We start from the raw sequence: 26148 nt of genomic DNA, 5'->3' as shown, positions 1-26148 counted from the left end.
AATGTGTTATAAAGAGTCACTCGGGGACGCTCAAGAGCTGTCAGAAGAGAAGATATCATTCTTCAGGGAATAGTGGCTCCCCAGATGGGTGGACAAAGATGACAAGGGAGGTGGCTCAGCTGGTAAAGAGCTAATTCCACCCCTGGAACACACAGGCACATACAGACACACACATACAGACACACACACACACACACAGAGAGAGAGAGAGAGAGAGAGAGAGAGAGAGAGAGAGAGAGAGAGAGGAAGAGAGAGAGAGAGCACACACACACACACACACTGAGAGAGAGGGAGGGAGGGAGAGAGAGAGAGAGAGAGAGAGAGAGAGAGAGAGAGAGGAGAGAGATTTAAACCCAAGAGAGAGTAGAGTTGTTAAGCAGAAAGAACAGAGGAGACCCTGTACAGATGGCTCAGGCTGAGGCTGAGTGGGGGTCTTACATATCTGAAGCCTATCACAGACTCTTAAGAGTAGATGTTCTCAATGCATTCCTGGCTCTTACCCTCAGGGCGCACAGCTCACTGTCCTCTTGCTGTGGTCTCTGATGACTGAGACCCTTTTCCTCAGTCATGACTCACCCCTCTCCTGGACCCACAGTACCTTCTCGGGCAAACTCTGTGGTTTCTGTGGGAACTATGACGGGGACAGCAGCAACGACAACCTGAAGTCAGATGGCATGATGACACACGATGAGGAGGAGCTGAGGCTGAGCTGGCAGGTGGAAGAGGATGAGGACAAGGAGTGAGTGAGGGTCCCCACTGTGGGCTGGGACTACTCTTCCTCGACTTTTGCCCATTTTCAGATCTACCAGTGCTGGGCTTAGTTGTTCCTGTCTGTCATTCCAGAAGATGCAGGGATGTCTGGATCTGCAGACATCAAGATCTGATTTCTAAAATCCAAGAGCTGAGGATACAGCTCAGTGGTAGAGCCTAGAATCCCCCAGGGAGGAGCTGGGGGCGTGGCTCAGTGATAGAGCACCTGCCTAGAATCCCCCAGTGAGGGGCTGGGGGGCGTGGCTCAGTGGTAGAGCCCCTGCCTAGAATCCTCCAGTGAGGGGCTGGGGGCGTGGCTCAGTGGTAGAACACCTGCCTAGAATCCCCCAGTAAGGGGCTGTGGGTGTGGCTCAGTGGTAGAGCACCTGCCTAGAATCCCCCAGGGAGGGGCTGGGGGCGTGGCTCAGTGGTAGAGCCCCTGCCTAGAATCCCCCAGTGAGGGGCTGTGGGTGTGGCTCAGTGGTAGAGCACCTGCCTAGAATCCCCCAGGGAGGGGCTGGGGGCGTGGCTCAGTGGTAGAGCCTCTGCCTAGAATCCCCCAGGGAGGGGCTGGGGGCGTGGCTCAGTGGTAGAGCCCCTGCCTAGAATCCCCCAGGGACGGGCTGGGGGCGTGGCTCTTTAGTGGAACCCTTAACTAGTATGCACCAGATCCTGTATTGATCCCAGCAATGTTAAAAAAAAAAAATGAAACAAAAGTTACAAGGGGTAAAGTCTTGCCTGTGATCTTTAGGTTTCCAGGAGTATAGGAGACTTGGGACCACGCCTGGCTAATGTAGTGATATCGTCTCAAAAAGAACAAAATATAAACTGACCAGCATTGCCCTTTTCTTTTTCCTTACCTGGAGACTCCAGCTTTTCCACCTCTTTTGGGCTCTTCCAGCTTTACTGTCTTCTTCAGTTGGGTCTCTTCCAGGTGTCAGAAGAAGAAGAATCCCCCATCTTGTGACGCTGCTTTGGGGAGCACTATGTCGGGACCCAAGTTATGTGGACAGCTTGTCAACCCAAGTGGACCCTTTGAGTATGGAGGGAAGCAGATGGGTTGCAAGGGTTTGCTAGGTACTGGCGTTTCTCTGAGGTGGAGCATAGAGGCTCTGCCCTCTCCTGCCATCTGATTCAGCTTCTCTCCCCAGGGCATGCCTGCTCCACCTGAAGGCCTCATCCTTCCTGGATAACTGTGTGACTGACATGTGTAGCTTCCAAGGTCTCCAGCAGAAGCTCTGTGCTCACATGTCAGCCATGACGGCCACCTGCCAGGATGCCGGCTATCCTGTGAAGCCCTGGAGGGAACCCCAGTTCTGCCGTGAGTTGGGACCCAAAGCATGTGGGAAGATCTGGCAACACTTCCTACAGATCCAGTCAGGGTATACCCTGTTGAACCCCCATTTTGCTTCCATAAGAGGACAGGGCAGTGAGTAGAGCTGGATGTATCCCTCAGTTGCTTGGTCTCACGTTCAAGACCAGGCTGAGCAATTCAGGGAGGCTTCTTTTCCAAACAAACAAACAAACAAACAAACAAATAACAGGGCTTGACAGGTAGCTCAGCAGGAGAGCGTGTGCCGAGAATCCATAACCTGGGGGCTTAGTAATAAGGCTCTTGCCTAGAATCTGTCAGTGAGGAGTTGGGGTGTGGCTCAAATGGAGAGCACTTTACTAATGTGCCCAAGGCCCTGGATTCAGTCCTCAGCACTGGAGGGGTTGGGGGGAGGCAGGAGGAGAAGGAAGGGGAGAAGAAGTAGGACAGGAGGAGCAAGTAGAGGAAAAGGATGAAGAGGAAGAGGCAGAAGGGGAGGAGGAAGAGGAAGACAAGTCAGGGGTTCTGTAGGGAGGGAGACAGTGTATTTATGTGGTCCACCAAATCCACACTGCATTCAGAGTAGACTGTTTGTGTCTGAGCTGAAGCTCTGGTACAGACCTCCCCAGTCCTCTGAGGTAGCTGCATTAGCAGACACCCACGCCCAGGATCAAGCTGTTGATGGCCTTGCTTCCTGAGAATGTCTACATATCAAAGCCGGTATATCTTCTAATTGGTAGCTATCTGCCTTCAAGCATGGAGGGCCTTGGTAGCCACCAAGCGATGGGCTTGGTTTAGGCAGCTGTTCTTGTTTGGTTTGCTTTTTGCTTTGCTTTTTTTTTTTTTTTTTTTTTTTTTTTTTTTTTTTTTTTAGCCCAGGCTAGTCTTGAACTCACCACTAGTCTTGAACTCACCACAGAGCTTAAGACAATACTAAAGTCTCGATCCTCCTGCCTCTACATCCTCCCTACTTGGATAACAGGCATGTGCCACCACAACTAGTTTATGTGGCACCAGGGATAGAACCCGGGATTTCATGCATGCTAGACAAACACTCTACCAACTGAGCTACATCTTCAGACGGTGGGCAGCTGTTTTAGCTTCTAGCAGCAGCCTTTATAGTCAGCCTTACTCCTTGGCTCCTCTTCTCAAAGCTATATCTCTCAATATGGGTCACAGCATCTCTAGCTGGGACCTTCCCCCCCCTACATGTTCTTTTCTTTTGTACCTTGGTCTCATTAATCACCTTTTAAAATGATTTTCTGAGACAGGTTCTTACTATGCAGCCCAGGCTAGCCTGGAACTCTCAATCCTCATACCACAGCCTCCTGCGTCCTGGAATTATAGGCTTGCAGCACCACATCCTTGCCTGTTTCCTTACCGAAGCTTCTCTCTCCACAGCTTTGGTCTGCCCTAAAAATAGCAGGTACTCACTATGTGCCAAACCATGCCCGGAAACCTGCCATCCTATATCTACTACCCAGCACTGCTCAGACAAGTGTGTGGAAGGCTGCGAGTGTGACCCTGGCTTCATCCTCAGTGGTTCTGAGTGTGTCCCTTCATCCCAGTGTGGGTGCACCAGCTTCCAGGGGCGCTACTTCAAGGTGAGCAACTGATATGAACCTGTTAGCCCTACAAACAGAAAGGACTTGCTCTGAGACTGAGGTGGGGGAGGGAAGATGGGCAGAAAAGAGAAGGCCAGGGAAAAAGCGAGACTAACTAAGGCTGGCATAGCAGAGTATCCCTGTCTCTCCTTTACTTTCCTGGCTCTACTTAATTTCCTTCCTCCCTTCTTTCCTTCCTTCCTTCCTTCCTTCCTTCCTTCCTTCCTTCCTTCCTTCCTCCCTCCCTCCCTCCCTCCCTCCCTCCCTCCCTCCCTCCCTCCCTCCCTTCCTTTCTTCTTTTCCATCTTTTGATTTTGTTGAAGATTGAACCCAGGGCCTTGTGCATGTTAGCAAGAGCTCTACCACTGAGCCACGCCCCCAGCCCCTCACTGGGGGATTCTAGGCAGGGGCTCTACCACTGAGTCACACCCCCAGACCCTCCCTGAGGGGGTTCTAGGCAAGGGCTCTATCACTGAGTTTTGTAGTACCGGATAATGCACCCAAGCTCTAGCATCTTATTTGTTCTTCTTTTCCTTTTTTTTTCTCTTATTTTGTTTTATTTTTGTTTTCTGAGACAGGGTTTCTCTCTGTAACAGCCCTGGCTGTCCTTGAACTCACTCTGTAGACCAGGCTGGCTTGAACTCAGAAATCTGCCTGCCTGAGTGCTAGGATTAAAGGCACAGTGCCACCACCACCTGACTTTTCCTTTTTTCTTCCCTCAAATCTTTAAGACAAGATCTTGCTATGTACTTCTTGCTGGCCTCTAACTCAATTCTCCTGCCTCTGCCTCCCCAGTGTTAGGATTACAGGTAACCACCACCACACATGACTTGTTAGTCTCTTCCCAACCCTGCTGTTCCTGTTGGAGTCCCTCACCTCCCTTGAGGCCTTGTTGCAGCAGTTCTTTCTGCTTGGAGCTTTTCTGATAACTAAGTTAGGGGCATCTCTCAGATGTGTGATGGTCCTTACATGTAATTACAGTTCTGGGGACACTGAAGCAAAAAAGATTTAGAGTTCCAGGCCAGTTGGGCCACCTTGTCTCAAACAAAGAAACAAACTAACAAACAAACAAAATGCATCTCTCAAGAATAGCAAAGAATTGACAGTGGGTGCTTGTTTTAGTTAGGGTTTTACAGCTGTGAACAGACACCATGACCAAGGCAACTCTTATAAGGGACAGCATTTAATTGGGGCTGGCTTACAGGTTCTGAGGTTCAGTCCATTGTCATCATGGTGGGAGTATGGCAGCGTCCAGGCAGATGTGGGGCTGGAGGAACCTAAAGTTCTACATTTTGATTCAAAGGCAGATAAGAGAAAACTGAAAGGCAGCTAGGACTATGGTCTCAAAGCCCACCCTCAGAGTGACACACTTCTTCCAACAAGGCCACACCTCCAAATATCCACATCACCACAGTGCTCATGGTGGAAGCTGTCCTTGGGCCTGTCTGCTTTCCCTGAGTGCATGTCATATGGGAGAGCTGATGGCTCATGCAGATACTTATTGCCCTTCCATCACTGGTTTGCGAGGTCTTTGGGGACATTTTTCTCTATTGTCATTTATGTTAAATTCTTTATTTACTTAGTGCGTTTGTGCTCACAGACCATAGTCAGAGGGAAATCTGCAGGAGTTGACTCTCTTTGTAGCATGTGGGGACTCAGGAAGGAACTCAAACTCTCAACAAGGAAGCCAGCCAGCTCTTACTGACTTCCCTACCTTACCCCAGCTACAGGAGCAGTGGTTTAATCCAGACTGCAAGGAGATCTGCACTTGTGAAAGCCACAACCATATTCTCTGCAAGCCCTGGAAATGTAAGGCTCAGGAAGCCTGTAGCTATAAGAATGGCGTCTTAGGCTGTCATGCCCAAGGTGAGCAGTCAAGTCACGGAAGGGGAGCGGGGCTCCATTGACAGGTTCTAGAAACACCTAGGAAACAAGCCTTTGGGTGTGTCCCTTAGGAAGTTTCTAGACTGAGAGAACTGAAGTGAGAGGACTCACACTAAATGTTGGTCGCGTCATTCCGTGGGCTGGGGTCCTGCACTGCACCAGCAGCTGTCTCTCTCTGCTTTCTGGCTATGGGCGCAATGTGGAGCGGTCTCACACTCCCTTCAGCACGCCTTCCTACCACAATAGTTGTCCCTGCTAACTGTATACCAGAGTACACTTTACATTGCTTTTGTCAGAGCTCTCAAAGCAATAGAGAAAGCATTGCCAAAGCAGATTTCCCAGAAAATAGGGATCAATTACAGACTGTGCCATATCACAGAGACTAGAACAAATACTCGAGAAATACCCATATATAAAGAAGAAGGGTTTATTAAGTTGAGGTGCCTGCCTGTAAGCCCAGCATTTGAGAGATAGAGACAAGCGGATGAGGAGTTTGAGGCCATCCTTAGCTGCACAGCTAGTCTGAGCTCAGCCCAGGCTCCAGGGGGTTGCTTCAGTGTTTAATTTTAATTTTTAATTATGTTTATGTGTCTCTTTGTTTGGATGTAGACGTGAGTACAAACGCCTGAAGAGCCCAGAACAGAGTGTTTCATTCTCTGGAATTGCATGCAGTTACAAACCAGTTGAAGCCACCCTAACCCCACATCATGAGTGCTGGGAACTGAATTCTGCTTGCAAAAGCAGCAAGCCCTCTTAACTTACCCTTATGCCATCTGGCCAGCCTAGAGATTGTTTAAAAACACAATTAATTAGTGAGCAGAGGTCTTAGTATGGCTGCTGCCAGACACCCACCAAAGTTCTGAGAAAGAAAATGAGAAACACTGGGTATTGAGAACCCTCATTACGGGGAAACTCCGATCTTAGAATGTGTTTCCTTCCATAACCTCAAACTACACCCAGGTCGTTGCTTTCGACTCTTGTCAAAATTCTTTGTTGTAAGGTGTCTACTCTTTGGAGCACATGTGATGTACACTTTCAGAAATAAGCTATTTTGCCAGCTGCTCACACTTTTTTGTTGTTGTTGTTTTTCGAGACAGGGTTTCTCTGTATAGCCCTGGCTGTCCAGGAACTCACTCTGTAGACCAGGCTGGCCTCAAACTCAGAAATCCGCCTGCCTCTGCCTCCCGAGGGCTGGGATTAAAGGCGTGCACCACCAAGCCTGGGGCTGCTTACACATTTAATCCCAGCATTTAGCAGGCAGATCTGTAAATCCCAGGCAATTCTGGTCTACAGAGGTCCAGGACAGCCAGGCGTATTACACAGAGGAAACCCTGCCTAGAAAAACAAAACAAAAGAAACAAAACACACACACACACACACACACACACACACACACAACCCAAAACATTAAACAAAAAAACCAACCAAACAAGAAGTAAGCCATTCGATTTTTTAAAAATATTTTTATTACGTATTTTCCTCAATGCTATCCCAAAAGTCCCCCAAACCCTTCCCCCCACTCCCCTACCCACCCATTCCCACTTTTTGGCCCTGGCGTTCCCCTGTACTGGGGCATATAAAGTTTGCGTGTCCAATGGGCCTCTCTTTCCAGTGATGGCTGACTAGGCCATCTTTTGATAGATATGCAGCTAGAGTCAAGAGCTCCGGGGTACTGGTTAGTTCATAATGTTGTTGCACCTACAGGGTTGCAGATCTCTTTAGCTCCTTGGATACTTTCTCTAGCTCCTCCATTGGGGGCCCTGTGATCCATTCAATAGCTGACTGTGAGCCTCCACTTATGTGTTTGCTAGGCCCCGGCCTAGTCTCACAAGAAACAGCTATATCAGGGTCCTTTCAGCAAATGCTTGCTAGTGTATGCAATGGTGTCATCGTTTGGAAGCTAATTATGGGATGGATCTCTGGATATGGCAGTCTCTAGATGGTCCATCCTTTTGTCTCAGCTCCAAACTTTGTCTCTGTAACTCCTTCCATGGGTGATTATTTCAATTCTAAGAAGGGGCAAAGTGTCCACACTTTGGTCTTTGTTCTTCTTCAGTTTCATGTGTTTTGCAAATTGTATCTTATATCTCGGGTATACTAAGTTTCTGGGCTAATATCCACTTAGCAGTGAGTACATATCATTTGAGTTCTTTTGTGATTGTGTTACCTCACTCAGGATGATGCCCTCCATGTCCAACCATTTGCCTAGGAATTTCATAAATTCATTCCTTTTAATAGCTGAGTAGTACCATGTGTAACCAACCCATAACTGGAAGAAGCAGTTGTTAAGAGCAAGATTTAGCTGGAAAATTCTCATTTGGCAGTATATTTTTATACTTTGCTTAAAAGTCTCACAAAGCGAACGTACGTGTTCTAGTTTGTTTTCCTTGTTGCGATAAACACCATGGCCAGAAGTAAGTTGGGCAGGAATAGAATTATCTCAACTTACAGGTTACAGTCCTTTAAAAACTGAAGGTAGGAGTTGAGGTAGAAACATCTGAAGAAACACTGCGCCCGGCTCCCCTTTGAACTCTTATTGGCCCTAGAAAGCATGATCTGTGTTCATGGGATCTTGCACAGCTTCTACATAAGCACAAACGACAAACGTGGTAACAGTTTCAAACTGACAAAAGAACCTCTGGGAAATGGAATTGCAGCCAGTTCTAAATTCTCAGTTCTTACTGCCATCATTAGCTTCAGATGACAACCTGACACACTTAGAAAGAAGGGACCTCAATTGCAAAATTGCCTCTATCAGATTGGCCTCTGTGCATATTTGGAGGGCACTTTCTTGACTTAGTTGATGCAGGAGGGCCCTGTCTTGTGAGCAGTACCATCCCTAGGCAGGTGGCCGTAGGCTGTAGAAGGAAGGTAGCTCGATGTGACTCTGGAAGCAAGCCAGAAAGCAGTGTTTCTGGCACATGGGTCTGGCACATGGGATTCTAGATCCAAACTTTAAGGATCAGCATCTTCAAGGGCTCAGAAAGTGGAGCTGAGGAAAGCAGTTTCCTTTTTTGACTTCCCTGAGCCAAGACAACAGGTCTTCCAAGAGGAAACTCAAGTACCAGGATGTACTATGGGTACTGACTAAAACAGCCTCCCTGTGCTGGTTAGTTTTGTGTCAACTTGACACAGGCTGGAGTTATCACAGAGAAAGGATCTTCAGTTGGGGAAATGCCTCCATGAGATCCAGCTGCAAGGCATTTTCTCAATTAGTGATCAAGGGGGGAGGGCCCTTTGTGGGTGGGACCATCTCTGGGCTGGTAGTCTTGGTTCTATAAGAGAGCAGGCTGAGCAAGCCAGGGGAAGCAAGCCAGTAAAGAACATCCCTCCATGGCCTCTGCATCAGTTCCTGCTTTCCGACCGACTTGAGTTCCAGTCCTGACTTCCTTGGTGATGAACATCAGTGTGGAAGTGTAAGCTGAATAAACCCTTTCCTCCCCAACTTGCTTCTTGGTCATGATGTTTGTGCAGGAATAGAAACCCTGACTAAGACACTCCCCAAGGTGGTGGCCTTGGCTTGAGGCTTTTTGGGATGTGGGGAAATGAGACTCTAAACCCTGTCCTCTCCTCCAGGAGCAGCCACCTGCATGGTGTCTGGTGACCCCCACTACCTGACGTTCGATGGGGCTTTGCATCATTTCATGGGCACCTGCACTTATGTACTGACCCAGCCTTGCTGGTCTAAATCTCAAGAGAACAACTTCGTCGTGAGCGCCACCAACGAGATACATGATGGCAACTTGGAAGTCTCCTACGTCAAAGCTGTCCATGTGCAGGTCTTTGACCTCAAAATCTCCATGTTCAAAGGTCAAAAGGTTGTGGTATGTGCCCTCCATTGCCTCCTAGACCCTGCAGCACCAACCCAACCTCTTTCTCCTTTCTTCTTTTATTGTTGTTACTTTTGAGGTAGGGTCTCATGTGTCCAGGTTGACCTGGAACTTGTTATGTAGCTGAGGATAACTTTGAACTACCAGTCCTCCTGCCTCCACTTTCAAGAAATGAGCTCCAAGACAACTCCATCCTATTCTCCATGTTTGTAAACCCCTGTCCCATTTGTCTTTGTCCCAAGGTTTGTTTCTGACTCTCTCTACCTCTCCTTCCCCACACCCCCTCTCTCATATCCTGCCTACTTCTGCAGCTGAACAACCAAAGGGTGGTGCTACCCGTGTGGCCTTCGCAAGGACGGGTGACCATTAGGTTGAGTGGCATCTTTGTCCTGCTCTACACGAACTTTGGGCTTCAAGTTCGATACGATGGAAGGCACCTGGTGGAGGTGACAGTGCCTTCCTCATACACCGGCTCACTCTGTGGGCTGTGTGGTAAGCACCCTGGGGGAAAGCTGCACCCCTTCCCCCTCGTTTCTATTAGATGTCCTCTTGACTTGTCAGTTGATGAATGAGTTGAGGACACTGGGCCCAAAAGCAAGTGCCCAGAAAAGCCAGAGATGAAGAGAAAAGGGTTGCCAAATGTGATGGTACGAGTCTGAGATCATTGTACTTGGGAGGTAGAGGCAGGAGGATCAGGAGGTCAAGGTTATTCTGTGTTATGTAGTAAGTGGGAGGTAGAGGCAGGAGGATCAGGAGGTCAAGGTTATTCTGTGTTATGTAGTAAGTTCAAGGCCAACCTGGCTTGCATAACAACCTGCTCCAAAACAAAGGTGAAAGGTGGAATGGAAATATAGCTCAATTGGTGGAACTCTTGCCTAGCATGCAGGAAGTCTTGGGTTTTGTCCCCAGCAGTGCATACACTGGGTGTGGTAGGGCATGCTAAGACTTGGGAGGGGACAAAAAAAGGATAAAGAGTTCAAGGCCACCCTTGGCTACATAGTAAAGGCTAGAATGGTATATATGAGACCTTGTCATTAAAAAGAGAACAAAACAAAACAGAAAAAGAAAAAGGCTAAAAGGTCAGCCTTGATGTGGCCTCGGAGCTGGGTGGAACTAAGGATCCTGTACCACCCTTAGGGAACTACAACAATAACAGTATGGATGACAATTTGCGTGTAGACATGAAGCCAGCAGGCAACTCACTTCTGCTGGGAGCTGCTTGGAAAATCCTTGAAGCCTCTGACCCTGGGTGAGTTGGCCATAGGGATCTTGGCCTAGGTGAGCTGAGCCTGGGTGAACTGCACTTGGGTGAGCTACGCTTGGTGAGGGCTGAGCCTTAGCGAGCTGGGCCTAGGGGAAATGGACAGAGAGAAGTGGACATAGGGGTCTGAAAATGGAGGAACTGGGAATCCCATGAGCTGGGCCTAGGGAAACTGGTCCCTGGACGAAGTCTGCAAGTGACTGTCTCTTGTGTATCTGGGCTCCCAGCTCTCAGGAACCCAGTTAGTTCTGCTCTTCATCTTCTCTTGAGTTTCCAGTGCTGGGATGGAACTCAGGACTTTGCCCATGGCAGATACACACTCAACCCCTGGCTAGGGTTTCATCTCTGACCTGAGGCTGGAAGTTGGAAAAGTTGTTCTGAGAGAGCTGGGGGTGTAGCCCAGTGGGTAAAGTGCTATACTAGCACTCATGAAGCCTTGGGTTCTATCTCCAGCACCACATAAATCAAGCAGGGTGGTGCATGCCCGCAATACCAACAGATGGGAGCTGGAGGCAGGGGGATCAGTATTTCAAAGTCATTCTGGGTCATATAGTCAGTTCAAGGCTAGTGTGGGCTACATGAAAGATTATATATATATATATTATATATGTAATATATAATATATGATATATGTAAGATATATATATATAATCTATATATATGATCTATCTATATATTTATATTTATATATATATAGAGAGAGTGGGGGCTGGGGGCTGGGGAGGTGACTCAACCTTTGAGAGTGCTAGCTGCTTTGTAGAGAACCCAGGTTTGGTTCCCAGCACCCACTGGTGCTGATGGCTCACAACCACCTGTAACTACAGTTTAAAGGGAACTGATGCCCTCTTCTGACCTCTCTAGGCACTCATGTGCCTATACTCACACACAGACATCCACATACGTAATGAAACACAATAAACTAAACATTAAAAAAAATACAAAATAAAATGTAAACAAGCTGGGCATGGTGGCTCATGTCTTTCATCCCAGCACTCAGGAGGCAGAGGCAGGTGGGTCTCTGTGAGTTCGAGGCCAGCCTGGTCTACAGAGTGAGTTCCAGGAGAGCCAGGACTATGAGGAGAGACTTTCTCAAAAAAAATAATAAAATATGTGTGTGTGTATATATACACAGTTAAGTAAAATTGTTCTGAATTCTCAGGCCTATGCCAACTGACTTCTCTTAGGCCTCCCTTTGACACAGTCACTTGAGAAGTCCTGTTGGCCCTCTAGCCTTCTTCCTTCCTGATGTGACCCCTGATGTGTCACTTGAGGGTACCCTTGTGTCACTTCCCATTTTTCTCTCTGTGGCTTAGCTTCAGTTTGTTGGACTCTTCCATCCTACATTTCTAATCTCTCCCCTCCTCCTCATCCAGCTGCTTTCTAGTCGGGGGCAAGCCCTCCCGCTGCGCGGACAGCGACATGGATGATGTCTGGACTAAGAAATGTGCCATCTTGATGAACCCTCTTGGTGAGAGACATCTCCTCCCAGAGCCCTTTGTCCTTAGCCCCCTGGGCATGACCCTATGCAGTTATGATGGGAGAAAGTCAGAGTAGAAGCAGATAAAAAGGCAGGGAGGCCAGCAGGAGTACAGAATAGCCAAGTGGTTATCGTTTTAGGAGCCATAACTGATACAGCCATCATAGACATAGTTTCCCAATGCATCTGGGTTTTGTCATTGCTGTTTTGTTTTGAGACTCGATCCCAGGTATCTCAGGCTGGCCTTGAACCTACTGTGTACCCAAGGATGCCACTGAACTTATTATGATCTTCCTGCCTCTACCTCTCGAATGCTTGGGGTTACAGATGTTCACCACCACATCCAGTACATGTGGTGCTAGGGATCGAATCCAGGGCACGCCAAGTAAGCACAACTAGCTCCATCCCCAGCTCCTGTTTATTTTTTTCAGATAGGGTCTCAGTTTTAGCCCAGAGTGTTTCATGTAGCTCAGGCTGGCCTTAAAATCACGGTGATCCTCCTGCCTCATTCGCTCAAGTGCTGGCGTTATGGGCCTGTGATACCATGTCTGACTACATCCAGGCTTCGATGCAAGTGGATATTAAGTTAGCTGTGGAGGAGCTGAGAAGATAGATCAGTTGGAAAGTGCCTGTCTTGCTAGCACAAGACTTTAGTTTGAGCACTAGAGCCCAAATAAACTGAATGTGAGGCTGGAGAGAAGGCTCAGGGAGAAACGGCATTTACCATCAAACCTGGTTTCAACCCTTGGGACTCACAGGGAACCAACTCCAGCAAGTTGTCCTCTGCCCTCCACAGGTGTGCTGTGGCATGCATGCACCCTTCCCCACAAAGTGATAATAAACAAACAAACAAACAAACAAACAAACAAAACAACCATCCAGGCATGGTGGCACACATGTGTGATCCCAGTGTTGAGAGAACAGAGACAGGTGACTCCTTGGCGCTCAGGTGCTAACAAGCTTAGTTAAGGTAGTGAGCTCCAGCTTGGTCAGTGAGCTACTGTGTCTCAGAAATCAAGATGGAGGACTGGAGAGATGGTTCAGAGGATACAAGTGCCTGCTGCCATCATGTCTAACAACCCAAGTTTTATCCCTAGGGCTCAGAAGGTGGAAGGAGAGACCTGAATCCTGTGGGTTGTCTTTTGACCTTTGCAGGTGTGCTGTGACACATGTGCCTCTACACACACACACACAAACACACACACACAGAGGTGGGGCCAATAAGATGGCTCACCATGTAAAGCTGCTTTCTTCAACTTGAGTTGAAACCCCAGAATCCATGTACATTTGGAGGAAGAACTAATTCTACATAGTGGTTCTCTGACCTCTATATGCCATAGCGTATATGCCTGTGCATACATATTATACACACACACACATGCCATACATAACACATGTGCCCACACATACATACATACATACATACATACATATTATATGCAGAAATAATAATAATAATAATAATAATAATAATAATAAACTCAAGGTGAAGGTGTCCTCTGGTGGTCTCTGGTACACATCCACTCACCTGCGCGCACACACACACACACACACACACACACACACACACGATACACACATATCCCCTAAATTAGCTGTACAGAAGCTTCAAGGCCTAGCTTGCTCACTGGGCTCACCCTCTTCTCCCACACTTTATCTTGTCCTTCAGGGCCTTTCTCCAATTGCCACGAGGCGGTGCCCCCGCAGGCCAGCTTCTCCAGTTGTGTGTATGGCCAGTGTGAGACCAACGGAGACAACCTAACCCTCTGCCACTCCCTGCAGGCCTATGCATCTCTGTGTGCCCAGGCCGGCCAGGTGACTACCTGGCGCAACAGCACCTTCTGCCGTGAGTAGTCCTCCCCCTTGCTCCTCCGGCCCTTGGGGAATCCTGAGAACCCAGGCCTCCCCTATCCCAGAGCTAAGTTGCTCAGTCTAAGCACACCTACAGGGACCTCTCTCTTGCCTCTGGCCTCCGCTTGTCTTAGAGTGGCCAGAGCCTCTTTGTTCCTGTTTTGGTTGCTGCTGTTGTTTTGAGGCAGGACCTCAGGATCTCATGTAACCCAGGCTGGCCTCAAATTTGCTGTGTAGGCCAGGAGAGCTGGATTCCAGGTGTACACCATCATGCCTGATTCCATCTGATTTTTATCTCATCAAAAATTTGGCCATACGTCTAGTTATTGTCCCCCCTCCCCCAGGCCACTTCTTTTAATAAAACCCTTGAAAAATTTTTTTCTCAATGAATTAACTAATTTTGAGACAGTGTCTCACTCTGTAACCGTGGATGCCTGGAACTGTCTATATGGATTAGGTTGGACTCAAATTCGAAGAGGTCCGCCTGCCTCTGCCTCCTGAGTACTGGAATTAAAGGTGTGAGCCATCCTCCCGGCCGGAAGCAGTCTTGACATAGTTTTAAACGCATTGTGTTTTCTGTTTGGGTTGGTTGGGTTTTGCTGCATGTGGATTAGTGCATTGTGTGCATGTATGTGGGTACACCACCTCCTTTCCTTTTTCTTCATGTGCGCATGTATGTACAAGCCATGGTGTGCCTGTGGCGGTCAGAGGACAACTCTTGGGAGTTGGTTCTCTCCTTCCACCATGAGGGTCCTGGGAGAGCAAACTTAGGTGGACAGTGTCAGCAAGCATATTACCCTCCAATCCATTACTGCCCTGTCTGTGCGTTTTCACATGTGTGAGCACACATGTATGCCGGTGTGAGTGTGTGTGTGTGAAGGGCAGAGGTTGGCCCTCAGGTGTCTTCTTTGATCTCTTTCCATTTTCTTTGCTGAGACAGGATCCTCAGTAAATGAGGAGCTCTGTGGTGGACTTGGCTAGCCAGCCAGCTTGCCTTTGAGAACCTCGTCTCAGCTTCCTGAGTTGTGGGATTACAGGTAGACAGTCACATTGGCCCAGCTTTTATGTGGTTGCTGGGGATCTGCATTCTAGTCCACCTGTTTGGCCATCTTCCCAATCTCGTTTGTTTGACTTTTTTTGAGACAAAACCCTTGTTAAGTAGCCAAAATTGGCCTTGAACTCTCTGTACACTCTATGGTGTTCTCAAACATCATCTTGACTGTTGGGATTTGAGACCTACATCCTTCCTTTTCCATCACTGTAGTGCTAATGATCAAGTCAGTTCAGCAGTGTCAGGAGACCAACAGATCAGTTCATCAGACGTGAATCAGCAGCAATGGCACAGGCCAGCAGAAACAGTAGGCTTCTGCCAAATTGGCATGAGTCAGCGGAAGCAATCAGAACCAGTCAAAATTCAAAGAGAAGTTCTCTGCCGTGCCTCTCTCAATAAAATAAAGATCAGTGAAGGCAGGAGACTAACAAAGTGTTGCGTGGCTAGCCACGTAAGCACCCTGTGACTGTCCATTGGGTCCTACTTAGACTCTCTTCACACATCACGTGGCCTCTCACGGGTCTTGCTTTAGTGAAACACCACACGAGTTCACATCACATGACACAACCAAAAATTTCCACTTCACAAAAGTCTATACAAACATCCTTCCTCACAGCCAACCAGTGGATGAAAGTCTGGGCTACAAGTGCCAGCCTGTAACCCATGTGCTTGGGAGGCAGCGACGGGAGGGAGGCCAGCTGGAGGCCAGCTGAAGGCCAGGCTAACGTTCTGTCTAGTGAGGCCCCACTAAGAACAAAAAAGATTGGAAACCATTCAAATGTCTTATCAACTGTGGAGTGGGTAAACAAAATTGGCATGTTTATATAATTATGCAGCTATAAAAAGCATGAAATCCTAGCTTACCGTGGACGAATGTTGAAAACTATGCTCACTAGAGAAGGCACAAAAGATTATATGTAATACCATTTGTATAAAGTGTCCAAAATAATTTTGGACATTTTGGGTTTTTTTTTTAGACAGGGTTTCTCTTTCAGCCCTGGCTGTCCTGGAACTCACTCCGTAGACCAGGCTGGCCTCGAACTCAGAAATCCGCCTGCCTCTGCCTCCCAAGTGCTGGGATTAAAGGAGTGTGCTACCACTGCCTGGCTCATTTTGGACATTTTTTTTAAGTGTATAAAACTCAGTGGTAAGAAAGCCATTCACTTTATTCTATAACCACTGAACCCCTATGACCATCTGTCACCCAAACTTGTTCTTCCCCAGCTGAAACTCTGACCTATTGACACTCTATCCCACATCCCCTCAACCCTGTCTCTACAAACTTAACTTCCTGTAAGAATTGGCATAGTATAATCCTAGCTCTTGGGAGGCAGGAGGATCAGGAATTCAAGGTCTGTTTGTCTGTCTGTCTGTCTGTCTGTTTGTCTCTCTCAAAAGAGTGGACAGCAGCTAAGAAATTGACACCTGAGGTTAGGTGCCACTTTAACACTTTTAAATAATAACCCTTTTAATATAGGTCCTTATTAATATCCTTGCACATACATACACCCATCCCTACACGTATCCACACACATGTGAAGATGCACACACAAAGAGTCATGCAGAATATGTCCTGTGATAACCAGCTTCTTTCCACATAGCATGATTTCCCAGGTTCATTATGTTGGAGTGCACACCAGTTCATTCTTCATTTTTTAGGAGGAACATGAGATTTTAGACATGCTTTCATAAATTTGATGCTGGCCTTGAATTTGTGCTTTCTGCATCGGCCTCCTGAGCGCTGGGATTATAGGTGTGTCCTGACATGGCCCGGTCATACTTCCTTTGGAAGGCTAGATAATAGTTCATGGTAGAGCCATGACAGCCAAGTGTGGTAGCTCAGACTTGTAACCCCAGCAATCAGGAGGCTGTGCAAGGAGGATTATGAGTTGGAGGCCAGCTTGGGCTACAGAGCAAAACCCTGTACTGATCAAGTGGTCAATCAATAAATGAAATAGAGCAGGGCAGTGGTGGCGCACGCCTTTAAACCCAGCACTTGGGAGGCAGAGGCAGGTAGATTTCTGAGTTCGAGACCAGCCCGGTCTACAGAGTGAGTTCAAGGACAGCCTGGGCTATACAGAGAAACCCTGTCTCAAAAAAAAGTCAAAATAAGTTAAATAAACAAATGAAATAGAGCATGGTGGTGTATGCCTGTAATCCCAGAACTGGTGAGATGGAGGCAGGAGGATGAGGAATTTAAGGTCATACTTGACTACATAGCAAACTCAAGGCTAGCCTGGGCTACATGAGACCCTTCCCAGGAACTTTCACCCCAAGGTCAGGAGCTAGCCATTCTATCTTCCTTAACATTTGTATCCTTTTTAGCTATGAGGTGCCCACCTAGGAGCAGCTACAACCCATGTGCCAACTCCTGCCCAGCCACCTGCCTTACCCTGAGCACCCCAAGAGACTGTCCAACGCTGCCCTGTGTAGAGGGCTGTGAATGCCAGAGTGGCCACATCCTGAGTGGAACCACCTGTGTGCCCCTCAGACAGTGTGGCTGCAGTGACCAGGACGGCTCCTATCACCTGGTGAGAGGCCTTATGGCAGGGAATGCTCTCCCTTTCTGGCTACATGTGGGTGTGGGGAAGCAAGAGAAAAGAGACCAGGAAGGTGGAGGCCTTGGAGCCCAAGAAGGAGGTAGGGCAGGATAGATCTTGGGGTCGGGAGTGGGGGGCGGGGGGAAAAAATTTCAAGATCAAGTCCCAGGAGTAATGGTGCCTACCTGTAATCTCAGCCCTTGGAAGGTTGAGGCAGAAGGGTCATGAGCTCAAGGGCAACCTGGGCTACATAGTAAGAGCCTGTCTAAAAGAAAAGATAGATGGCTATATAGAAGGAAAATGCTGTGGGGGGATGAAGGAAGGAAGGAATGACTAAAGGAAGGAAGGAAGGAAGGAAAGAAGGAAGGAAGGAAGGGAGGGAGGGTGGGAGGGAGGAAGGAAGGAAGGGGAGAAAAGCTAGGAGAAGAGAAAGGGTAGGGGAAGGAGGGAGAAAGATGAGGGAAGGGAAAGGATCAAATGCAGTTACCCTTCTGGGTTGGGGATGGCTCTGCCCATCTCCAGTTTCCAAGTTTCCTATTGGCTCTGCTGATGATGGCCATGCCCCACAGTTGGGGGAGAGCTGGTACACAGAGAAGACCTGCACCACCCTCTGCACATGCTCAGCCCACAGCAACATCACCTGCAGCCCAACGGCCTGCAAGGCCAACCACGTGTGTTTGCGCCAGGAAGGACTGCTACGCTGCGCTGCAGGTAAGCGGTCCGTGCTGCAAGTGATGTCCCTTCAGTCACGAGAAACGGCTCTCCTAGTCCTCCACACCTCCTCCAGGACACCCCTCTGTCGTACTAGCGTCTGACATAGTCTGGCCTTACCTGAAGGACTTGTGGCAGAACTCAAATTGCCATCCCCTACTTCCCACCCTAGTCTGGTCTTGAACTCCTGATCTTCCTGTGCCTACTTCCCGTGTGTTGGGATTACAGGCATGTACCATCATACCTAACCCTTTCTTTCATGCTTTAAAAATTATGTTACTTATCTTGTGTGTGAAGGTGCGCATACATGGAAGCCAAAGGACTACTTATGGGAATCAGTTCTCTTTTTCCACCTTGTGGGTTTGGGAATCAAACTCAGGTTATCAGGCTCGGCTATAGGTTCCCTTACCTGTTCATCAGGCTCACTGGCCCCACACCTGCTCTTCCATAGCATATTTTAATTCCTATCTACCCTCAAGCATTATCCAGAAGATCCTTGGACTTTGATCCCTCCCTCCCTCCCTCCCTCCCTCCCTCCCTCCCTCCCTCCCTCCCTGCCTCCCTCCCTCCCTCCCTCCATCCCTCCCTCCCTCCCTTCCTTCCTTCCTTCCTGTTTTTCAAGACAGGGTTTCTGTGTAGCCCTGGCTGTCCTGGAACTCACTCTATAGACCAGACCAGTCTTGAATTTGGTGATCACCTGCCTCCGGCTCCTGAGTGTTGAGATCAAAGTTATGCACCACCACTACCACCACCACCACCACCGCTTGGCTTAAATGTGTCCTCTCTTTCTTGGGTCTCTCTGGCCTGGACCAGGCGGAGAGAAGGGTACATGGGGTTCCTCTGAGCCTTGGCACCATTCCTCAGCCATCTCTTTCTCCACAGAGATGGGAGAGTGTCGCATCTCAGAGGATTCCCAGATCGTGAGCTTTGATGATCATAGCCATCCTATCCAAGACACATGTACTTACATCTTGGTCAAAGTATGCCACCCCAACACGAACATGCCTTTCTTCATGATCAGTGCCAAGACCGACATAAACACCAACGGCAAAAACAAGACTTTCGGTGTCTATCAGCTCTACATTGACATCTTCAACTTCCACATCACTCTTCAGAAAGACCATTTAGTCCTCATAAGCTTGGTACTAATCTTGGGCTGGGAAAGAAGCGCGAGCACTGGCAGCAGAGCCTCTGGTTCCCGAATCTATTCATAGTTCTGTCTTCCTCTTCAGATCAATGACTCAATAGTCACCCTTCCCACCACCACCCACATCCCAGGAGTCAGTGTCATGACTGAAGACGTCTATACCATTGTCACAATTAAGGATGAAATTCAAGTCAAGTTTGAGAGCAATAATTTCTTAGATGTCAAAATCCCTGCATCCTCTAATGGGAAGGTTAGAAGGACGACACCTGACTGCGTGCTGGGGAGGTGGATTTGGGGGGTGTAGGAAGGCATACCATTCTTAACAACTGAAGAGATTGTACCCTAGCATAGAAGGAGGAAACGGAATGTTCATTTCGATGCACGGATGGCAAGTGTGCATCAGTGAAAAATGCCTTAGAGCCTGGCACATGCATCTAATCTGGCAAGTTCCAGGCTACCCAGAGAGACTGTGTCTCAAAAACTCGGCTTAGGTTTTATTGCTTTTGAAAGAGTGCCAACCTACTCTCCAGGAAGCCCTGGGCAGCGCATCAACTGTGTGTAGCGATGCAAGCCTGTGATCCCTGCACTTAGGGGTTGGCGGCAGAAAGATCAATAATGTAAGGTCATCCTCAGCTACATGTCAAGTTGGAGGCCAGCCTGGGCTACAGAAAACCCCGTTTCCAAAGAATAAAAATAAAAAATTGAAAAAGGCAGTGAAGGTTATAGCCTACCTGAGGCCCTGGGTTTCACCCTGAGCACCAAAGAATCAAAAAGCCCTTATCTCCGTGGCACTGAAAACCCACTCCCCTCTGCCCACTAGGTCTGCGGTGTGTGTGGCAATTTCAACGGCGAAGAAGAGGATGAGCTCATGACACCCAGTGGTGAACTAGCAGAGGATGAGCAGGAGTTCATGAATAGCTGGAAAGATAAGAGCATGGACCCAAAGTAATGGTCCCCTAAGTCCATCCATCCTTCTTTCCTTCCATTCCTTTCTCTCTTCCTTCTTCACCTCCACCCTTTCAGGACAGGGTCTCATTGTATGACTCCGGCTGGCCTGGAACTTAATAGATTAACCAAGTTAGCCTTGAACTCACCAATGGCCTCTTGCTTTGCCTCCTGCAGGCTGGGATTACAAGCATGCACCGCCACACCTGGCTCCTTCCATCGTAACTTCCTTCCTTCTTTCCTTCCTTCCTTCCTTCTTTCTTTCTTTCTTTCTTTCTTTCTTTCTTTCTTTCTTTCTTTCTTTCTTTCTTTCTTTCTTTCTTTCTCTCTCTCTCTCTCTCTCTTTCTTTCTTTCTTTCTTTCTTTCTAACTTTCTTTTTCTCCTTCCTTCCTTCCTTCCTTCCTTCCTTCCTTCCTTTCTTTTTCTTTCTTTCTTCTTCTTCTCCCTCTCTTCTTCTTCCTCCTCCTCCTCCTTTTTGTAGTATAGTGGGCCTCAAACACTCCAGGCAAGGGCCCTAACCTGCAACTATATTCCCAACTTTCATTTTATTTTATGTATTGTTACTATGTATATATGGTGTGTGTGTGACTATGGGCTGGAACCTGCCATGGTGCACATGTGAGATCTGGGATCAGCAAGTACTTTTACCTGTTGAGCTATTTTGCCATTACCTTTCCTGTGTGGGTGTGGGTGCATGCGCATGTGAACAAGATTGTGTGTGTTTAAGGCAAAGGCCTATTGTGTATTCCACACCAGCCTCAAACTCTCCAAACAGAAACAGGGTTTCTTTGTGTAGCCCTGGCTGTCCTGGAGCTTGCTCTGTAGACCAAGCTGGCCTCAAACTCAAGAAATTTGCCTGCCTCTGCCTCCCAGTTGCTGGGATTGAAGGTATTCACCACAACCACCCGGTGAACAACTTTTTAAAAAAAGGTTTATCAGTTTTGTTTTGTTTTATTTTATTTAGTGTTTTATCTGTGTATTTGCCTGGTACCCATGGTAATTGGCAGAAGTAATTGGATCCTCTGAAACTGGAGTTACAGATGCTTGCGAACTATCGTGTGTACTGGACAGTGATCGTGGGTCCTCTCTAAGACCAAGTTCTTAACCCCTGGAGCTGTTTCTCCGGCCTCAGTGAACAACTTCATATTTTATCTTTTAGTTTTATGAATTCTGTTGTGTGTGTCCATATTTCATGATGCATGCGTGAAGGTCAGAGGACAATTTGCATGCGTCTGTTCTCTCCCTCCTTATTACAGAGGTTCCTGGTCAGATTCGGGTCCTGAGACTTGGTGGCACACACTTGCTGATTTATCTCAGCAGCCCCAGCTTTGCGCTTCCGATCCTCCAGCCTCCCACTTCCCCCTTCCAAGCGTTGAGAGAGCAGGCGTCCACCACCATGCCCAGCTCTTCTGAGACCTTGCTTTTCCCATTCTAGTTGCCAGAAAATCGAAGGGCAGAACCTCCAAGTGGAACAGCAGGAGATCATGAATGGAAAATGCAGGCCCATTGACTTTGAGAAAGCCCAGGCAAACTGCCAAACTGCCCTTCAGGGTCCTGCCTGGGCCCATTGTTCCTCCCGGGTACCCATCAAGCCCTTCTTGCTGAAGTGTATGAACAGCTTCTGTGAATTCAGAGAGCTCTTCCGTGCTCTTTGTGATTCTCTGCAGTCCTTTGAAGATGCCTGCCAGAACCAGGGGCTCAAGCCACCTATCTGGAGGAACAGCAGCTTCTGCCGTGAGTCTCCCCTGTAGTTATCCCATAGCTACACCTAAACCACATTGCTCCCCACCTCTCTCTCTAGCTTAAGCTGGCCTCAAAATCAAGGTCCTCCTGCCTCTGCCTCCTGAACACTGGGGTAATGGGTGTGTTCCACTATACCCTAAAAATGTGTGTGTGTATATGTAGGTGTGTGTGTGTGTGTGTGTGTGTGTGTGTAGCAACATGTGCATATAGAGACTAGAAGCCTATATTAATGTGCTGTTCTTCAGTATAGCCATCTCCCCTATATACGATTCATATATTACATCATTTCAGGGCTGACCAGTTGGTATTGGATAATCAGGTAGGGGTTCATTTGTGGAGATAATCAAAAGCACCTTGGACGCAGCTTCCCTGTTGTTTCTAGGAGACACCATCTCACAGCAGATTTCCTGGCCCTCCGACTCTTAGGATCCTTCTGTCTCCTCGTCTGCAGTGTCCCTGAGCCTTCTGCAGTGTCCCTGAGCCTTCTGCAGTGTCCCTGAGCCTTAGCTGCAGAGTTGTGATGCAGCGTTATCAGATCGGTCTAGGCAGCTTTACATTTTGATCCACTTTTTTTTTTTTTTGTAGGAACCATCTTTTATTGGGGGAGGGTTCATCAATCCTTGGCCGCCGCCTTCCTCATGGCTGCCAGCACATTGCTCAGCTCCTCCCGCTTTCTCTTGGCGCGGATGTGCGTGCCCACCCTCTTCTTAATGAACTTGAGTGCGCGCCTGGCCTTGGACACTTTGAGCAACTCCATGGCTCGCACACCTCCCGGATCATGTCCCGCACGAACTTGGTGTGTTTAGTGAGGCGCCCGATTCGCCAGCTGTGTCTCGGCTTGTTTGTCACCTTGTGGCCCTTGTTGAGGCCCACGGCCATGGGGTAGCGCAGAGCCATGGCTGCTGCTCTCCGATGGCGGCCGGGACAGGAAGTTTGATCCACTTTTGATTATTTGTAATAGTCTCCATCTGTTGTAAAGTATAGCTCTCATCTCTTTGGTGAGGGATGAGAGCTATACTTATCGTTGGATAAAAGGATAAGGATTTAGAATGCAGCTCAAAATGATTCTGGTTTAATAAAGTGGTAGATTCTTTGCTAGGATCCATGACCTCACTAGGCTCAGGGTAGGTTTCTACTGTCAAGCGTGTTTTCCCTCTTGTTAAGCAGGTCTTAACAATTAGACAGTCCAATTAGACAGCTGTGGGTTATTGCCAAGATACAAGTGCCACTACTGCACCCATGGGAAATCTTAGCCTGCTTGTTGTGATTCACAGATGTCACAGTTGGGTAGAACTGCTGGTTGTTTCCTTCCTCCCTTCCCTTCCCTTCCCTTCCCTTCCCTTCCCTTCCCTTCCCTTCCCTTCCCCTCCCCTCCCCTCCCCTCCCCTCCCCTCCCTTCCCCTCCCCTCCCCTCCCCTCCCCTCCCCTCCCCTCCCCTCCCCTTCCCTTCCTTTCCTTTGAACTTGGCACAGCACCTGCTTGGACTATGAGAGCTGGACCTGATAGAATCCAGAGGCTTTCTGATAGAATCCAGCCCAGGTCTTCCAGTACTGCATCCAAAGAACAGTGTCCTCAGCAAAAGGAATTTACCTTCACCTTTGGAGGGCAATCAAGGGCAATAGCCTACATTGTGTTGGGCATCTTTTGGACTTCCATGACTGTCTTAGTTTGGGTCTTATAGCTGTGAAGAGACACCATGATCAAGGCAACTCTTAGAAAGGAAAACATTTCATTGGGGCTGCCTTACCATTTCAGAGGTTCAGTCCATTAGTATGGTGGGAAGCATGGCAGTATGCAGGCAGACTTGGTGCTGGAGGAGTAAGCCAAAGGTAGCCAGGAGGGGACTCTTCCTCAGGCATCCGTGGAGGAGGCTCTGAATCCCACTGGGCAGACTTGAGCCTGTGTATGAGACCTCAAAGCCCCACCTCTGCATTAGCACATTTTCTCTAACAAGGCCACCCTCCTCCAACAAGGCCACACCTCCTAATAGCTGCACTTCCCGTGGGCCAAGCATATCAAACCACCACACTGACCCACAACTCCAGAGGGGTTTCCTCACACCCTATACTGCAGTTTTTGTTAGTCTATTGAGTATTGTCAGCCAAAGTGACATAGCTTCATTTAAACTATATATGTATGCATATACATTTATATGTATTATATGTCTTCTTCCTCTTCTTCTTCTTCTTCTTCTTCTTCTTCTTCTTCTTCTTCTTCTTCTTCTTCTTCTTCTTCTTCTTCTTCTTCTTCTTCTCCTTCTTCTTCTCCTTCTTCTTCTCCTCCTCCTCCTCCTCCTTCTCCTCCTCCTTCTCCTCCTCCTCCTTCTCCTCCTCCTCCTCCTCCTCCTCCTCCTTCTCCCCTCCCCCTTTGGTTTTTCAAAACAGAGTCTCCCTGTGCAGCTTTGGCTATTCTGTAGATCAGGCTGGCCTCAAACTCACAGAGATCCACCTTCCTCTGCCTCCCAAGTGCTAGGATCAAAGGCGTGTGCTACCACTGCCTGGCTAGTTTTTTGTTGTTGTGAGTTTGTTGTTGTTGTTGCTGTTAGTAATGTTTTTGGCAGGCATGTAGGCATCCATTGGAGTACATTCTACCTCCCAGGAACTATACCATTAAAGAAAACTGACTCAGTCTCCTATCAGATATCAGTTGCTAGTAACTCTTCAGCTGGCGGGTGTGTGTGTGTGTGTGTGTGTGTGTGTAAGGTTCATTCACATTTCCCTTCTCCATGCTGAGATTTTGTTTGACTTGAACTTGTGCAAATCTTGTGCATGTTGTCTCAACCACAATGAGTCAACGTATACAAGTACCCTGTTGTATCTAGAAAATGCTGTTTCCTTATGGTCATGCACCCAGACTGGCCTCAGACTTCCTAGGGAGCCAAACACCACCTTGTACTTCCGATCCTCTGAAACCAGCGTGCCAGGCTAAGTTGTATAACATACATACATACATACATACATACATACATACATAAGGCTCAGGAGGCAAGGGCACTTTTAGGATCTTTACAATTGTGTAACCCTCATCATAAATCAAGAACCTTTACTTCCTCAGACTGGCCTCAGACTTCCTAGGGAGCCAAACACCACCTTGTACTTCCGATCCTCTGAAACCAGCGTGTCAGGCTAAGTTGTATAACATACATACATACATACATACATACATACATACATAAGGCTCAGGAGGCAAGGGCACTTTTAGGATCTTTACAATTGTGTAACCCTCATCATAAATCAAGAACCTTTACATTTTTAAAGGGGGACTGGAAAGTTGACTCAGCACTTTTTGCAAAGGACTGAAGTTCAGTTCCTAACATCCACATCAGGTGGCTGACAAACCTCCGTCACTCCGTCTCCAGGGGACCCAATACCTTCTTCTGGTCTCCATGGGTACCCTTACCTACATCACACACACAAATCCACACACAAGCATGCATGCACACATGCACATACATATACACTTAGAAGTAAAAAAGAATCTTAAAATGTAAAGCTAGGACTGATGAAATGTTTTTGTATTTGGAGTTGTCCCTCCATCTCAGCAGGGTTCTGACTGGGTCCAGGAACCACAAGGGCAGCAGCATCTGAGGACGTCTGTGTCCCTGTCATATGGTGGCATAGTGTCTTCACAGTACCTATGGATAACCTCCAATATACTTTCAGCCATCTCTAGATGGCTTCTGATATATAATGTGGCATACATGCTACGTCAGCCAGGCCAGGAGTAAAGCACAGTGGTAGAGTGACTTCCTAGAATCCTTCAGTGATGGGCTGGGGAAAGAACAAGTTAGTTAACTTAGGGATAGCTGATGTGAACTGCATATTGCTGACTCTGCCCATCCATGAATGCACTATATATTCCATTTGCTCACTTTCTATTTTGCATTGTTTATTGCATTTATTTATTTATGTATGTATTTATTATTTGTGTGTGTGTGTGTGTGTGTGTGTGTGTGTGTGTGTGTGTGTGTGCGTGCGTACATGTACATGCGTGCAAATGTGTAGCCCTAGACATGCGGAGGTCAGAAGACAATTTTGGGGA

The 26148-nt window shown here is 47.9% G+C and overlaps 1 protein-coding gene and 1 pseudogene across 17 annotated transcripts in view; one reads left to right on the top strand and one right to left on the bottom strand.

Moving 5' to 3' along the window:
* Positions 1–26148, top strand: part of Zan (zonadhesin) — a 98428-nt gene that overhangs the window by 21074 nt on the left and 51206 nt on the right. For 15 of the 17 annotated variants that reach the window (XR_003955622.1, XR_003955623.1, XR_001784667.1 and 12 more), the window contains 16 exons: positions 596–739; positions 1670–1789; positions 1902–2071; positions 3464–3666; positions 5391–5532; positions 9127–9374; positions 9692–9872; positions 10518–10629; positions 12015–12109; positions 13788–13964; positions 17346–17551; positions 18130–18271; positions 19154–19413; positions 19504–19668; positions 20239–20363; positions 21800–22098. Coding sequence is in view for 12 of the 17 variants with exons in the window: in NM_011741.2 (NP_035871.2) it covers positions 596–739; positions 1670–1789; positions 1902–2071; positions 3464–3666; positions 5391–5532; positions 9127–9374; positions 9692–9872; positions 10518–10629; positions 12015–12109; positions 13788–13964; positions 17346–17551; positions 18130–18271; positions 19154–19413; positions 19504–19668; positions 20239–20363; positions 21800–22098 (2789 nt within the window). In the remaining 5 variants the exon portion in view is untranslated. The remainder of the gene's footprint in view (positions 1–595; positions 740–1669; positions 1790–1901; positions 2072–3463; positions 3667–5390; positions 5533–9126; positions 9375–9691; positions 9873–10517; positions 10630–12014; positions 12110–13787; positions 13965–17345; positions 17552–18129; positions 18272–19153; positions 19414–19503; positions 19669–20238; positions 20364–21799; positions 22099–26148) is intronic. The other 2 variants (XM_017320804.1, XM_017320807.1) reach the window with 2 other exon arrangements.
* Rpl36-ps9 (ribosomal protein L36, pseudogene 9) lies at positions 22675–23039 on the bottom strand (annotated as a pseudogene).

Source organism: Mus musculus, chromosome 5, assembly GCF_000001635.26.
Source record: "Mus musculus strain C57BL/6J chromosome 5, GRCm38.p6 C57BL/6J".
Classification (NCBI taxonomy): domain Eukaryota; kingdom Metazoa; phylum Chordata; class Mammalia; order Rodentia; family Muridae; genus Mus; species Mus musculus.
Note: the sequence above shows the minus strand (reverse complement) of the source record. Positions and strands in the feature narration are given on the sequence as shown.